The 16546-nt window shown below is 35.5% G+C and overlaps 1 protein-coding gene across 2 annotated transcripts in view; it reads right to left on the bottom strand.

Annotated features, from left to right (window-relative positions):
• The window catches only part of LOC149779685 (piwi-like protein 1), a 105443-nt gene that overhangs the window by 73520 nt on the left and 15377 nt on the right, over positions 1-16546 (bottom strand). For both annotated transcript variants that reach the window (XM_089940529.1, XM_089940527.1), the window contains exons 3-5: positions 10895-11138; positions 6575-6789; positions 1129-1253 (exon numbers count right to left, since the gene is read on the bottom strand). In XM_089940529.1, the coding sequence (XP_089796655.1) occupies positions 1129-1253; positions 6575-6789; positions 10895-11138 (584 nt within the window). The remainder of the gene's footprint in view (positions 1-1128; positions 1254-6574; positions 6790-10894; positions 11139-16546) is intronic.

Genomic DNA, 16546 nt, shown 5'->3' with positions numbered 1-16546 from the left:
TAATAAACATTATTACGCGATAACACACTACAAACCGAATAAGCTTCGCCTATCAAATAAATAGAATGTAAATTTAACACTTACCCCTATGACTGGAGAATAAAGGAGAGTGTATACTCCTTGACGTGATCCAAAAAATGACCAGTGTGGTTTTTCGTGATTCGTCTTACTTAAATCCATAGGAGAGTGAGTACAAGTCGGGGTAGAATACCCGTGCACCTCATGTTAGTCATGATACCTGACACAAGTAATCTGTGGCTAGGTACATGTTAATACAGTCGCTTACCTGGAAAAACACATTCACCCTATATAACTTTGTACGCATGTACAACGAGAAATAGTCTAATTGTTTTCAGACAAAACCAAGTTATTTCTTTGCCTAATTCTGTGACAGAGCTACAACATCAATTTGTCTCCTGAAGATAATATTGTACACCTGAAGGCAGTTGGGATTTGTAGCATCAACTTACCTCCTGAAGATAATATTGTACAACTGAAGGCCCTGTGGGGAGTTGCAACATCAACTTGCCTCCTGTATACTGTGGGGATCATCTTTGCTAGACAAGGTTCTGATAACCCTATCTATGCTTTGGCATATCGAACAGATATTTCTGTGCTTCGGATCTGTAAATTTCACTGGATTTGGCAGCAACCCACTGCATCCAATCAAAATTTAAGTTCTTAAAATCTGAACACTGTTCCTACGTGATCGAGACAAGGGGAGCACACAACTTGAATGGACTGATAAATGAGCACTTTTCCAGTGCCAGTCTGTGTTTTGCACGAATACCTTTCACTCAAATACACCCGTTATGGCTTCCCTCTGGTACATAGTCATACTTTCGATGTTAAACTTACAAAGTATCCCTTTTAGGTCATTGAGACCACTTACCTCCTGAAGATAATACTGTACACCTGAAGGCACTGAAGCAAGTTACATCATCAACTTACCTCCTGAAAATAATACTGTACACCTGAAGGCATTGAGGCAAGTTACATCATCAACTTACCTCCTGAAGATAATACTGTACACCTGAAGGCATTGAGGCAAGTTACATCATCAACTTACCTCCTGAAGATAATAATATACACCTGAAGGCACTGAAGCAAGTTACATCATCAACTTACCTCCTGAAGATAATATTGTACACCTGAAGGCACTGTGGGGAGCTTGGTGGCAATTCATTGGTCATAGTAATGGTAATGCGTATATTAACATCGTCAGTTTTTCGTTTGCTGTAAACCTCAGTAGTCTGTAAAGGAAAAGGATCAAGTTTAATATAATGGCAGTATTTAAAAAATCAAAGCATATGGTTTATAATGATTATTCTGAGTACAGCAAACCCCTCTATCAAAAAGACAAGTTTGACAAATCCTATATCCTGATGGATTTATGATGCACTAATAATAATAATAAAATTAATAATAATGTCTTTATTTATGAGTGTAACACAATTAATACAAAAATTAATCTCCTTTGTGGTCCTCTATTATATACATATGAATAGGCAAATGTATCAAATATAGATGGGAAACATTCAAACAAAAATGTTGTAATAAATTGATGTAAACAAGAGCAATGGATTTAACACCCAGAGCATTGTGTACACAAATATGCAGGATTGAAAACACGCACAAGTGAACACAAAGAGACATTTACACACACACTCACAAGTGAATGTCCAAAGACATTTAATAAAATGTATACGTATACATATATTCCACGAAGTTGGCCATAACTGGTGTTTAGACGATATCTGGATTGCATCTATTTCAAACATCCATGATCAAAGAAGGCACTGATGATGTTTCTCCAATATCTTTGGGTAGACATTTCCAAAGAGAAAGCCATACAGTTCAGTTTCTGGCTCAGGAATAAGAAAGTTATCAGATGACACTAAGAAGCTATTGATATTATTTGTCCTTGTACTGAACATATCATATATATAGTTGGGCAGAGAACCTCTGCAAAACTTAATACATAAATGTAGCCTTTCTTGAACATATTCTTTCACAGATACTCATGACCTTCAGATCCTTCATACATTGGTAAACATCAAATCTGAAGTCTCTCCACTTTTAACAAGCTTTGTTTTTAGAAACATTACCCCATATGGTGCTGGAGTAGTGTGGATGTTTAATTTAACTTCTGTAAAAAAAAATAACCAGTTGTTTATAATAGAAATTCATAATTTTTTTTATAGTAACCAGTGTATTAGCCATCTTTGTGGCAACAATACTGATATGCTCTGACCATAACATGTTATCAACCTAACTTAAAAGTTTATATTCCGCAACATTTTTTCAGTTTTACATCATTAAAATAGATGTGTTGAATATCATCTGTAATTCTGTTATATCTTGGTTGAGTGGTTATCAGTATCACTTGTGTTTTGTCTACTTAATGACCATTCCATTATGCTTAATTCATTCGGAGAGTTTTACAAGAGCCTTATGCAAGTTTCTTTCAACAGCAGCCTTAGAGAAGCTAATATCATACTAGGTGGTGTTGTCAGAATGGAGATCAGTTTCAGTATTTACTGTCTACAAATACAGATCATTTATAAACATAACAGTAGTGGCCCTAAAATAGATCCTTAAGTTAATCAACATGACACAAGTTTTTGGTCTGACATGCCAGTTTACGTCAACTTGGTTGTTTCCTTTCATATGCAACCTAAACCAACCAGTTCACTTTGTAAAGTTTGTATTTTTAAAGTAAAATACAGTGTGACTCCGCAATAACTTGATGGTTGGGTGCCACAGAACCCAACCATGTTAAATATTGAAAACTGTTGCAACCAACCAAGACATCATTCAGCTTAAGAAAATGATGCATGCACCAAAAAAAAAACATGGGTGGGTGGGGTGTGGGTGTAATAAAAGTGGGCACAAAAATATATGCTTTTGATTGAATGAGACAAAACTCATCTTAAATACACTTGTATATTGACAACTTACATTTGTGTGGTAAAATCCATAATGCATTAAGTAGCATACATGTATATGAAAAATCCAGAAATATGGGTATAAATCACATTATAAAAGTCATGTATCAGTCACATACTGCCAGAAATATGGGTATAAATCACATTATAAAAGTCATGTATCAGTGACATACTGTCAGAAAACACAAATAACATGTGTTTAAAAATGGTAATCCTTGTTTGACCTACTATCCCAATGTCAACCAACAGGCATCGCTAAACAATGCACTATGACATTCATCATCGCCACTAGAACGGGGCTTTAGTTATTTACATGCTATATGTGCATGTAAGGCTAGCCAAGGGATGAGGCTATACATATGGAAATGAAAACAAATTAAAAATTTTTACAAATAACTTTGCACTATGCCCCACTTTCATTTAACTTGACAACAGGTATCTATGACTTCAGAAGATTGGAAATTTAATTTGTATTTTATGCCACAGTCGGTAACAATCGTAATCATAAACATTTTTATCCCTGCAGAATGGGAACTTCCACTGCACAATAACATGTTCAGTAACATTGGAAAATGTAACAAACTTTCAGATTCCATTGCTTATATTTATGTGCTGACTTCATTTCATGAAAGGGGCTTGGTTTTTACTGAATATCGTAGTCGGCTTGCTCTGAAGGGTGCACGCGTCATTAAAATCACTGCTAAAGGCCTACTTTCGAGATGTAAACAAATGCGGCAAAATTAAATAACCACTAAACACTAATCAAGACTGACATTTACTTCGTATTTATTAGTGTTGTTCCAATTATCAATTGTAATTTCTCAGCAGTAGGTTAAGCAAACCAATAAGATAATCAATTGTGAAACTCTATATAATAGATTATCGATTATGAAATTCTAACTGATTCCCATCACTAGTATTTATACAGAACAATCAGTGCTTCAAAAGGTAATCAGTTTTCTCTGAATTTTCAGCAAAACTATTTTTGGGGGGTAAATAAAATAAAAAAATGATTCAGCCATCATTTGCATAGCTGCCAACCCCACGAGTACAAAAACGCTCACTGCTTTTGACAAATATGCTGATTTTCAGGAACAAATATTGATTTTTAAAACTTTAATGCATATGTAACTATTAACAATATCTACAGCCAACAGTAAAGTAGGACATTAACATAATTATTTAATGTCAAAGATGCTTATGTTGTACCCTCGTAACTTCTGAAAGGGCTCTCTATTCCATCTGGATGCCCATTCAGAAGGTGCAAGAGTGCAACACACTCAAGACACAGGCTGTTTACAGAAGCCATTACCACACCTTGTTTTTTCATTAATTAATGATTCCAATGTATCATCTTTCACTGATGATCTTAATTCTGTGGGATTTTTTTTTTATTGAACTGTTTTTGTTCTAGCACACAAGTAATCACTTGTAATTTTACTGTCTGGAAAAAGTGAGAAATAAATTACCAGCAACTGAAAGAGGAAGGTTCATTTCTAAAAGAAATTTTGTAAAATGAACTTCTGATCAAATTAATGTGAGGTTCCTACAGTATTTATAAATGCAAGTTCAGGCTGTGTTGTTGATGATGAAGCAGCAAGCTGATATTTATTAGCTTTTTCATGCTGTTTATATTTTGGGCATCTCCATCCCCAATTGCGAATTACACAATTTGAAAAATGCAGTTTTCTTCTACACTAGGTGGTTTCACAAATCAACTGCCATATAAATGTCCTTCCAGTTGTTTTTCTTCCTTGCTGGAGAAAATTCTAACTCTACTGGTTTCCTTTTCGATACGACTAGAAGTCAAATATTATGAAGATGAGATACAGTGATAGCAACCACTAGGGCTCATTACCAAGAACATTATGAGTATCCCTCAATAGACAGAGAGGTGGTGCAGGGGGAGAGGTCAAACCTGTAACTATGTTACAAAAAAATTAAGAGTACTCATCCAAGAATGGAATCAGGTGCCCATTGTAAACAGAAAGTTGCAATGGAATTTATATTTAAAAAAAAAACTTAAACAGATTTTTTATCAAGAAAAATGTACACCCATATTCAGGTCCAAAATACAGAACATTTATGGGGAAAATGGTACACTTGGCAGCTATGATGGTAGGTGGTGCCCTTTTGTGTGTGTTGACATAGGGGCCATCCATTTATTATGTACGCAAAGCTTGCCCCACCCACCTTCCCTGTACACATGCATACTTTTCTACCCCACACCAGTCTATCAGACTGTACTTCCTGCCAGAAGCACAAAAAAAAATAGTGGCCACATGTACTTGTTGTTTTTAGTGAAGAATGAAAACTGATGACAAGACCCAATCCCATTCTTTTTAAAACAATTTAAAAGTTATGCAAGGTAACAAACTAGAATGGTATGAAATCTGCCCCCCTCACTGATTATGTGCTATTTTATTTTCATGTCTGCGTATTTAGTAATGATTAAATACATCTGTATAAAAAGATTCAAACTCTGTTCCCTACTACAATTTAAGCAGAGATGCTGCCAGCATTTTATCTAAAGGGGCAGCTATCCAACTGTCACCAAAATAAATGGGGAGTAAGTAAAAAACAGAGGGGGAGTAGGAAACAGTTCTAGTACAACATTAACCAAACACAACCATCTTTTTTCCTGCTCCACTCCATTAGATCTCTGTTGATATTAAAATCTTCAGTAGATGATACCTCTAGCTGTATAAACATTATCTGAATATACTCTGTTCCTTATCTGTGTATGAATTTTTGTGTTCCTTATGGTTGTTGTGCACAATTCCAAAGCTTAATCTGCTCCAAAATAAGACCACTAACTTAAGCCCTGCCTAAGTTTCACTTTCTTCAATCAGTGCTTTACTGACTACAATGCCAGATTTCTTATCTTATTTGACTCGGCTGTGTGTAAAGTATGTAATAGTGTTTTATGGCACCTCAGCATAAAAGTGGCTTGGTAGCGCCAACAACGGGCCAAATCTGAAAAAAATGATGAAAGAATTGCAAAACAATTTTTAAGTAGTGACAAGATATGGGTAGCTGCTATGGTGGTCATATTAGATGTTTGTGTGGTTCTCGTTTTGTGTCTAATGCCCATCTCAGTGCTTGATAGGGTATACATGGCGGAGAGAATAACTGGTGGAGTAAAAACCTGGGATAACAAACTCCAGATGAACCACCAATCCACGGGAAGCTATGGCAAGCTTTCTCACATATCCACATTGGCTAAATCCAAGACTCAAACCCACGCATACAGAGGTGAAACAGTAGAGATCAGTGAAGGCAAACACTTTGGACCACTTGGCCACTGGGACCCCAATGTCTGTGTAACAATGTTTCACAAAGATATAACTGGGAAACTATAAAGGATGTTTGACCAGCAACATTTTTATTCAGGACCAACTAGACCTTGGAAGAAAATGCGACCTAGGCTTGAATGTGTAAAGTTTAATGGCAACAATCAACATAGTTTAGGAGGAGTAGCCATAACAAACTTACGTAAATGTCTGGACAAAAGACAACAAATGTACGACCAATTTAGAACAAGTTAAGAAAAAGAGGGAATCTTAAAAAAGTTAGAATGTGAAAATATGCTTGTATTCACTAAACAATAAACGATCATACAATACCTGCTCCTGTAACCTAATTGGCAAGAAGAGAACCATTCCATCAAAAGCCCTTGTCCTTCCCAGCAGGGTTTCATGCTGTAGCAGCAGAGCAATTCTCATCCTCTTGGAATCCACAACAGGATTAAAGTCCACATGGTATTGGTACATATGCCAGTCTGGGGCACGCTCCATTCTGAAGAAATTTGTAATCAGTGGCAGCTGGTTCCCTACCGTACCTGCAATGAAGTACAAACAAGCTGTAATACAGATGGTCAGCATCTACTAATGGATTATCATACAAGGGTGTATTCCAAGCTGAAAATGGTTCAAAGTAATATATGGAACTCAAAGGATTTGCATGAAAAGCAATAACCCTTTGCCTCATGCAAGCGCCTTTGGACGCCTCTACTCCATTCGCATACAAGTGCCTTTGGATGCCTGCTGTAAACATCAGCCATTTTTAGCGGGTTTTTGTAGCGCCACCTTCAGGGAAAACCCCATTCATTGATGTGAATGACCATTACGTCAGATGACGTAGCTGTTTAAGCTCTGGTCAAAATCTGCTATTTAAAGTAACTGGGTGGTATTCTCCACTCTCAAAAATGGAGGTCACAGATTTCGTTCAGTACTATTCACTATAAGAATCACAAGCTTCAATAACTTATGCAAAAGCTCTGATACTGATGTAGGGAGCAATTAGTTTTTAAAAATTATCAAATTCAGATGACTTAGTGATGTAGACGCAGACAAAGAACTAGTAAATTTCGAGTATGAAATATGGCCGCTACGGTTGGTCATGCAGCTTCACTGACTTGACAGTGAAAGAGCTTTCTCAAGATTTTAAAGCACATAAAATACTTCCATGAAAAATAATTACACAGCTGTAATGATCGGACTTTACTTTAAATTTTTCCATACATAATAGATGTGTACCAAAAATGTAAAATGGTTAAAAGGTGTAAATCAACCTTTTGTAAATGGAAAAAAGTACAGTAGTATTAGTAGTTTTTGAGGCGCTGTGACTATGTTAAAGGTCACCGGCCATCCTCCAACATTTTCTTATTTATATCAGATTTTCATTACATAATTAAAAATAGTTATACTCGCACAAAAATAAATAAAAAATTATCAACGGTAAAGAAGAAATAATAATTTAATTATTCGAAATATAAGTATACAACGCTGTTACTTCCCCTTAGTTACGATTTCCCACCTATAGAGGACGCAACCGGAAAGGACGTACATTTATCCCTACAAGACGAAGTACATGCTTCTTGTTGTTGAAAAATAAAACACTATAAACTACGGATAGGGAATATTTTAGACGAAACTAATGAAAACTAATTTACTGTTCAGCCTTATATTGGTATGCGTGCAAGACGCACTAGATTGTGTCGCTTTCAAAACTGTTCCATGTTTCAATTTATTTCGAAAATTCCTGTTAATACAGGTAAAAAGAATCAATCCTGGCTTCCCTGTGTCGGCAGACTTTATAAAAAAAAAAAAAGATGAAAGAAATCGGCACACTTAAAGAATCCAAAGGAACCAAATTTGCGATTTTGTTTGTTGACATAAGCGATACACAAATACGGAGTTCGTGGACATATATTTTTAAAAAATAATTTTCGCATAATGAAAACAGAAGGAATATATGATAACAATGCAATATTAATTTCTTTCATTTTATTTTCAAACAAGTGTATGTTTATCAATTTATTTTGTACCATGAGTGTGTATGTGTGTGTGTGTGTGTGTGGGGGGGCACAAATTAAACACAAAATTGTTTCCTTTCTAATTTGTACGGAATAATGGAGGAAATATGATTGACAATATTGACAAGTAATGACAAGCTTTCAGTTTACTCGCGCAAACACTAAGACACCTTGAAAAATATAAACAATAAAATTAACTGGTAAGAGCTTCATATTGCAGCAACTAAATACTGACAAAATGCTCAATATTATTCTTCCCCCCCCCCTCTCATGTATAATCTAGTATGTATTGTATGCAGCTGTGTTACAACGTGAAGCCTAAACTTAAGTATATTTGTTATAATATCTCTTGTACAATACCCTTTGCAAAATCTATACGCATTATGTAGAATATTATCTGTTACGTATTTTTGTTTTATAAATGATTATTAATAATTTGACAGGAAGACTTAAACTGAGAACGCCGTTGTGCAGATGCATATATTTGTTAGCATAAAAAATGTATATAAATATTTTAATTAGAACAAGCAAGATATGTCAGTTTGTGTTTTCTCTCATAAATATGTACGTTACGAAGTATGATTATTTTCTTTCAAAGCATATCAAAATAGTTTGTTTAAATTTAGTTTTTTCCCCCCTAAAACCTATCTTACATTGAATCTACTCTTTTGTTGAAGAAAATGAACGTACAAACTATTGTTAAGTTTGGCCAAATTATATTTCGAGATGGGCCGAATTGTCTTCGGGCCAAATTCACTATAATGCGGCATAAATGATACAACTTTCCCATCCCTCCTCTATTCGATCCCACAGATTAAATATACTTTTTTCCGGTAAACATGGTTTTACGGAAAAAGAAAGAATGTCTTTTCCCATCATCACTATTTTGGTTACATCCGTATGTAACACAGTGCACCATATTTGCAGTACAAAAGCACGATCGTACGCTATATCACAGACATTTACGTGGGGAAATTAAGCACTTGAACGGCTAGGTTGAATAGAAGGGATAAATGTACGTCATATCCGGTTTTGGCACGCGGACACTACCGATTGTTTACGGAGATTGCCGAATCATTTTTTCATTTTATAAAGCGGAGTTTTAAGTCTAATTAAACATTTTTATGGTGTGCTTACATGACCAATGCGTTTTCTTTATAACTATAATATGACACGTTTGTACAATATAGGTGGCAAGTGACCTTTAATATTGTCTAGCCTGATCTGGCATCATATCTATTAAATAAGCTTCATCAGAACTAGAACTGTGTATAATCATCTGTTAACCATGCAGATAAATTGGCACCTCTATCTCTCTCTCGTCAAAAACCTCTAAGAGCATGCTTGCAAAATCGTACACAGTAAACCATGCCCATGTGATAGAGACATCATCCACTCCACGGTGGTCATCCTTGATGACTCTGCAATAAAGAGTGGTGTGCAGAGCAATTTTCAGCGAGCAGCCACGGCAACTCTGTCAGGATGCATGGAGATATGGTGCAGGTTTTTTTCTTAACCCTCTCCTCTCTCTCTGTGATGTGCACGGTTCCGAAAAAACTTGCAATCTGTACTGTGCAAGTAGAACTGTTCAAAGGTTCACATTATTCATATTTGATAGCACACCAGCATTTGTCAATTTTTGATTAAAAAAAACCTATGCCATATGTCAATTCTAATGGATTGGCATAACTTAAATAAATCGGAAAGTCCTTTATACCAGAACAATGTCTATAAATCTGAAAGTCCTTAATGCCAGAATGAATGATTTCTATAAATCTAAAAGTCCTTAATGTCAGAATGAATGATTTCTATAAATCTGAAAGCCCTTTATGCCAGACTGATTTCTATAAATCTGAAAGCTCTTTATGCCAGAATGATTTCTGTCAAGTTCCTTCAAATTTGTCCATGTTTCCAAAAGTTTTTCTACCCAGCTACAGCAGCATTAACTGGTGGTGATCTGCATCATTTGCATAAAAGACTTCTATGGCAGGTGCTTCCATTCAAATTTGGTCAAGTATGCTGAGTGACATTTGCATAAAAGACTTCTATGGCAGGTGCTTCCATTCAAATTTGGTCAAGTATGCTGAGTGACATTTGCATAAAAGACTTCTATGGCAGGTGCTTCCATTCAAATTTGGTCAAGTATGTTGAGGACATTTGTGAAGTCACTTAACGGTTTTTCCATTTCTGGCAACAACGAATGTATTTAATGACCGACTGGCATCACTGGTATAAATTTCAATGGTCTTCATGACAGTATGATGTCAATCTCAATTTCTATCAAGATTTGTAAAATTCTATTCACTGAGTTTGGTTTGGAGAAGACTATTTAGTATTGGCAGACACATGGACATTTTTGGTATAAATTTTTAAGTACTTCATGCCAGATGCTCTAGGCAAAATCAGTTTGAAATTGGTCTAGAGTTTTTGTTGTTGTTATGGTCAAATCAGCAACTGAGGTGCACCATATGACAGATGCAGGGCTACACCATGAACTGATCAAGCCTCTGATGGTGTTACAGACGGCAACACTGCCATAAATGGGCATAATTTAGCTTCAGCTATGTAATGCTTCATACATCAAACCACTGGTAAATTAACTATCGAAAACAATAAATTCAGTCCAGACCTCGTTTATCAACAATATGGGCTGGTCTAGTCCGGGCCTCAACGTAGCGGAATTCACGTCTCCTCCTGCCAACTTCGGATGCCTCTCCTGTTCCTATTGTCATTGCACCCAGCTCCTCGGTAGGCACACGAAGACCCTCTCCTGAGGCCATACCAGGCCGAGGCTCCCTTGCACCTCCACGGTATGATGCCCTCCCGCTTGCTGGAGGTGGGGCTTGAGTTTCTTGTGGTGGCATCACAGGAGGCTGAAACAATATCATCATCGAATCTTTAAAGAATTTTACATTTATCTTTATCCTTTACCACCATGTCAGCCAATTATGTGCCGGGTAATTCTGTGCAAGGATTCATCATTTCTATAAACATTGGATCAGTGCATTATTTTGGGTCAAAAATCCATTAAGTATCAAGAAAGAACAATCATACTTTAATTAAGAAAAGTGAAGATTCATGAAGGGTACAAAAATATCCACATTTCAACTCAAAATGCATATGAAAATGTGATTTCTAAATGTTAACATGAAGACCCACTCCATGACCTTCATGAACCCCTAACACAGATAAACCTATTTACTATGTATCTTTTAGAATCATACAAATAAATACATTATTTAAAAAATGGAAATGTATACCTTAAAAAAGTCCAATTTTCCAAGAAGTTGACTGAGATGTACAAAATCTGCAACTAAACATATCAACTTGCCACTGGAACGAAATTCCACGGCATATAGTCTGTTTCTAAATTCTTTAGCAATTTTTCCCCATAAACAAGACATTGTGAACACATTACATCCTATTCATTGTTGTTTCTCTTCCATAAAATAGCTTTTTTATATTATAAAATGTTGAACTTTTATTTATTTTTTAAAAGATTGGTTTAGTTTGCTTAATATCTCTTGCCATTTATTGGCATTGTTACGTTGAATTTTGTGAAACTAGCTATAAACCTGACATATATTACTCAACTGAACAGCTGACAGAAACAGTCCAAAGAAATGTATTTCATTTCTGGGCAAAGAATAGGCCTACATATTTCGAGTCATGAAAACACATGGGGTGGTATCCTGTGAGTCCAAAAATAATATTATTTTGAACAGAATATTCTGGTGAGAATTGCCTCTTTTCAAATGGTAAGCATTGCAGTATTTTATTTTCGTCAATCCGGTATGCGTTCTGCTTCAATATTAGAGACAGAAACCTTATGTGCGCAGAAATGCCAGACAGCGTTTTATATTTTACTGAGGTTTAACACTGATATGTATTTTATCTTGATGTACTTCAAGTTCAAACTTATTTGTAACGGTTTATCTTTATTAGAATCTTTGTGCAATTCAGTTTTACATTTATCAAACATTTATTCTTAGTTGGTACCACAGTGCAACTATGGTGGTGAAGCGTTATACAGCATTACTGCATATACTGAACCTTCCACCCACCCACCCCTATAATGCTGAGTGGTCCAAGGTACTCAGCTTTGAAGATGACTTGTACATCTAGCTTTGAAGATGACTTGTACATCTCGCTTCTGTCCTCAGGAATTAGAGTCTTGACAAATGTGGGTACATTAGAAGGTATGCAAGTAACTTATTATGACTCTATGGTCTTAAACTAAATAGAAAAGTGCAAAATTAAAAAAATAATTTACCTTGAATACAAAGTGAAAATGCACTAAGAACTTAAATCCCAAATAGTCCAAAATGTTCTATAACAAGTCCTAATTAATAAAGTTTCAATTAATTTCAGTGGTGTTTGAAATAAGATCCAATGCTGAAGTTATTGATGTGCTGCCTGAGTTGTGTATGATGAAGCAGCAGCCTGATGTTTATTAGCTTTTTGTGCTCTTGTATTTCATGGGTGCCTCCATGCCATATAACGAAAACACATAACACAATTTGCAAAACGTAAAGTTTTCTCCTTTACTAGATGGTTTCACAAATCTAAACAAGAAAGCAAAAATGTCCTTCCATTTCCATTTTCTTGTCTTTCCTAAAGAAAATTCTGAATATTTTGCTTTCCTATTCAACATGATTACAAGTTGAATATTATTATGAAGATGAGATACAGTGACAGCGGTAACTGTTTGCAAAATCCAATATGGCAGATAAGGACGGGCATAGCAGCCTCAATTTCAAATGAACCAATCATACTGTAGAACTTTATTCCTATATACACACAATACATTTCAATCACAATGGAACCAAGTGCCTGTTCTATAATGAAAACTGCAACCCATCTTAAGGACCAAAATATGGGACACTTGGCAGCTATGTCCAATATGTCCTTACTTGAATTCACTACAATTCCCAGTTAATGTTTCTGCCCAAGAATGTTATACAAGAACACTTCGTATTTCCAGTGAAAAATTATTTGAACAAATAATTTCACCCAAATCATAATAACTGACGCATGAAATACAAATCATAATACTTAACACAAGAAATAAAAATCATAATACTTAAGTCTTAACACAAGAAATACAAACGTTTCTGCTTCAAGATCTTACAGCATGAAGATACAAAGGAAAAGCCATGATGTAGGAGATAAATGAAGTGGATAAAGTATTTATCCGTAACAATCATTATAATTAGTCTACTCAGGACACGTCTGTGGTAATTTTTGGGAATAGTCATAAAGTCCACAAATGACACCTGTTTTAATATCCTCAACCTGCCACACTGTTCGTCCCTTAATGGTCCAGTGCAACATATTTTTAAGTTTAGCAAAATCCATCTCCTGTAATATGTTTCAGTCATAACATCCAACAGTGACATCAGTACAGCCCATTTTTTAAAAAAATGATATCTGGTGCCATTTGTTTTCAATTTAGACTGGTCCACTACATATGCAGTATCAAAATAGAACGAATCTATGACAAGTGGTTTCACATTCAAGAATCCCCCATATTAACATAAGTGGTAAATTTTTTAATACATTTTTTCAGTGTTCTGTGTTGCCTTTGTTGTGACAAAATATCTGCCTTAGGCTTCCCGCTAAGAAAGAGTCCAATAAACAAATGTGAACAGTGGTCCTGACTTGAACAGCTAATACTCACTCGCTTCAGGGCCACAAAAATGGCCTTAGTCAAACCGGACATTTATATTGTGCTTTCTTTTACATGAATTGTAGGATGTATTTATATTTTATTTCATAGAATATTCCTTAACGCTTTACCTCATAAAGCATAGTTACAAAGTGCAGCACGCTATAATTAAACGAATGTTATCTAGCCGACCGCATACGCATAGGCCTGCCTGTGAATTGTTAAGCAATGTAGTGGTGTTACGTTTAACAGCAGTTTTAACCATTTTACGTTTTTGGTACACATCTATTACATGTGGAAAAATTTAAGAGTAAAGTCCAATTGTTATAGCTGTGTAATTATTTTTCACGGAACAATATTTTATGTGCTTTAAAATCGAGAGAGAACTCATTCACCGTATGTCAGTGAGGCCGCCTGACCAACCGTAGCTGCCATTTCCCATACTGAAAATTTACAAGTTTTTCGTCTGCGTCTACATCACTAAGTCATTTGAATTTGATAATCAATAAAAATTAATTGCTGCTTACATAAATAACAGAGCCTTTACCTAAGTTACTGAATCTTTCGTGGTTGTGATTCTAATCGTGAAAACTTTGTAAGTAGTGCATGAAATCCTGCCTGTGAACTGTTAAGCAATGTAGTTTATGTTAGGTTTAACAGCAATTTTAACCATTTTACATTTTTTGGTACACATATATATGGAAAAATTTAAGAGTAAAGTCCGATTGTTATAGCTGTGTAATTATTTTTCACAGAATAATTTTTTTATATGCTTCAAAATTGAAAGAGAACTTGTTTACCATCATGACAGTGAGGCAGCATGACCAACCGTAGCTGCCATTTCAGATACTCAAAATTTACAAGGTTTTCAAGTGCGTCTACATCATTAAATCATCTGAATTTGATAATTGCTGCCTACATCAATATCAGAGACTTTACCTAATTTATTGAATCTTTTGTGGTTGTTATTCTAATCATGAAAACTTCGTACGTACTGAATGAAATCCGTGGCTGCCATTTTCGAGAGTGGAGATTACGACCCAGTCACTTTAAATAGCAGATATCAACCAGTGCATGAATAGCGACCAAGTGATCTGACGTAATTGTCATTTGCAGAAATGAATGTATGTAATAGGGGTGTGTGGTGCTACGAAAACTAGCTCAAAATGGCTGATGTTTACAGCAGGCGTCAAAAGGCGCTTCCATGCGAATGGAGTAGGGGTGTCCAAAGACGCTTTTATGAGGTAAAGGGTTAATCAGTACTTACTGATTCTGTCACGTGAGAAATGTCCTCCCTTGTATTACTACTATATGTATGACAAGTAAATTGTAAACAGCCATACAAGCTCTTGTGACTATTAATAAATGCGCACAAGAGACAAGACTCGAACTGCAATCGTTATTTTATATCTCGAACTTAACTTGGAATACTTTTTTTTCTTCAAACGGGTACCAGGCTGCCCATTTTATTACCCAGGTTATTATTAATGGGCGGGTACCCATGAGCATCTTTAATGCTTACTATTGTTACAGAAGGCGGTTTAAAACCCCCATTAAAGTTTCAATATTTTGAAAAAATTTATATCTGGCCACTGAATTAAATGCAGGCGGGACTTCTTGCAAGAATGTTACTTTTTAATTTGTTCACACATTTTCATTTCCCTATGAATAGCTTCATCCCCTTGGCAGCCTCTGCATGATGATAGTTGTCTCAAGCTGACCAAACTCTGGGCCAATACATATAGGATATAAACAACTATACAGCACATGCTACTAGGATAATAAATAGAGTGAATTGTTTCCGAAAAAGTGTTTGTTGACAATGGGATATTGAACAAACGAGGACTACCTCTTTTTATATATATTAGTTGTGTTGTCTAATGGGATTTGATTGATACGTGAATTTTTCTAACATGATCAACTACTCTAATTCATGGATTCTTCATATGCAGGTATATTATTTAACATGCTGTGGAGTGTACTACACAAATGTAAGTTGTCAATATACAAGTGTATTTCAGATTAACTGTCTTCATTTAAATCCTAGTCACTGATGATCTCTTAAAAATTTCAATTGTATGTGAAAGTTCAATTTATTTTCAGACACCACCCCTTACATAAACATCCGCTTATGTCATCAATATTACCTTGGACCTGAGGATGCTGAGATAAACGGATAGGACTGTATTATGAAAATGGTGACAATTTTGGAAAACTGGCGACAAAATATTGAGGTTGGGGACAACTTTTTTAAAGCCAGTGCCAACCCTGCATAACATACAGCACATTATCAATACAAAAGACCCAACAAGCAATACATATTCAATATACATAACACAATACTAATCTCTTAATGCTGAGTGTCAAGTGAGGCAACTGCCAGTACAATTTTTTTAAGTATATGATATGACTTGGCTGGAGTTCAAACCCGTGACCTCATTCCATTATCTTTAAAATGTCAACAACTCGATACTCAGGTTAGACATTATATATCAAGGAATGAAAGGACTAAGTTGTGTATTTTTTTTTTATATTTGAAAATTTTCATTGTTAAAATTTGTAGAGGGATACCATTCTGGCAGTCTTGAAACTCTATTTGTCAATGCTTGTATT

This window comes from Sinohyriopsis cumingii, chromosome 17, assembly GCF_028554795.1.
Source record: "Sinohyriopsis cumingii isolate HCF-2022 chromosome 17, ASM2855479v2, whole genome shotgun sequence".
NCBI lineage: Eukaryota > Metazoa > Mollusca > Bivalvia > Unionida > Unionidae > Sinohyriopsis > Sinohyriopsis cumingii.
The sequence above is the reverse complement of the archived record's forward strand: the minus strand, read 5'-3'. Positions and strand labels throughout refer to the sequence as shown.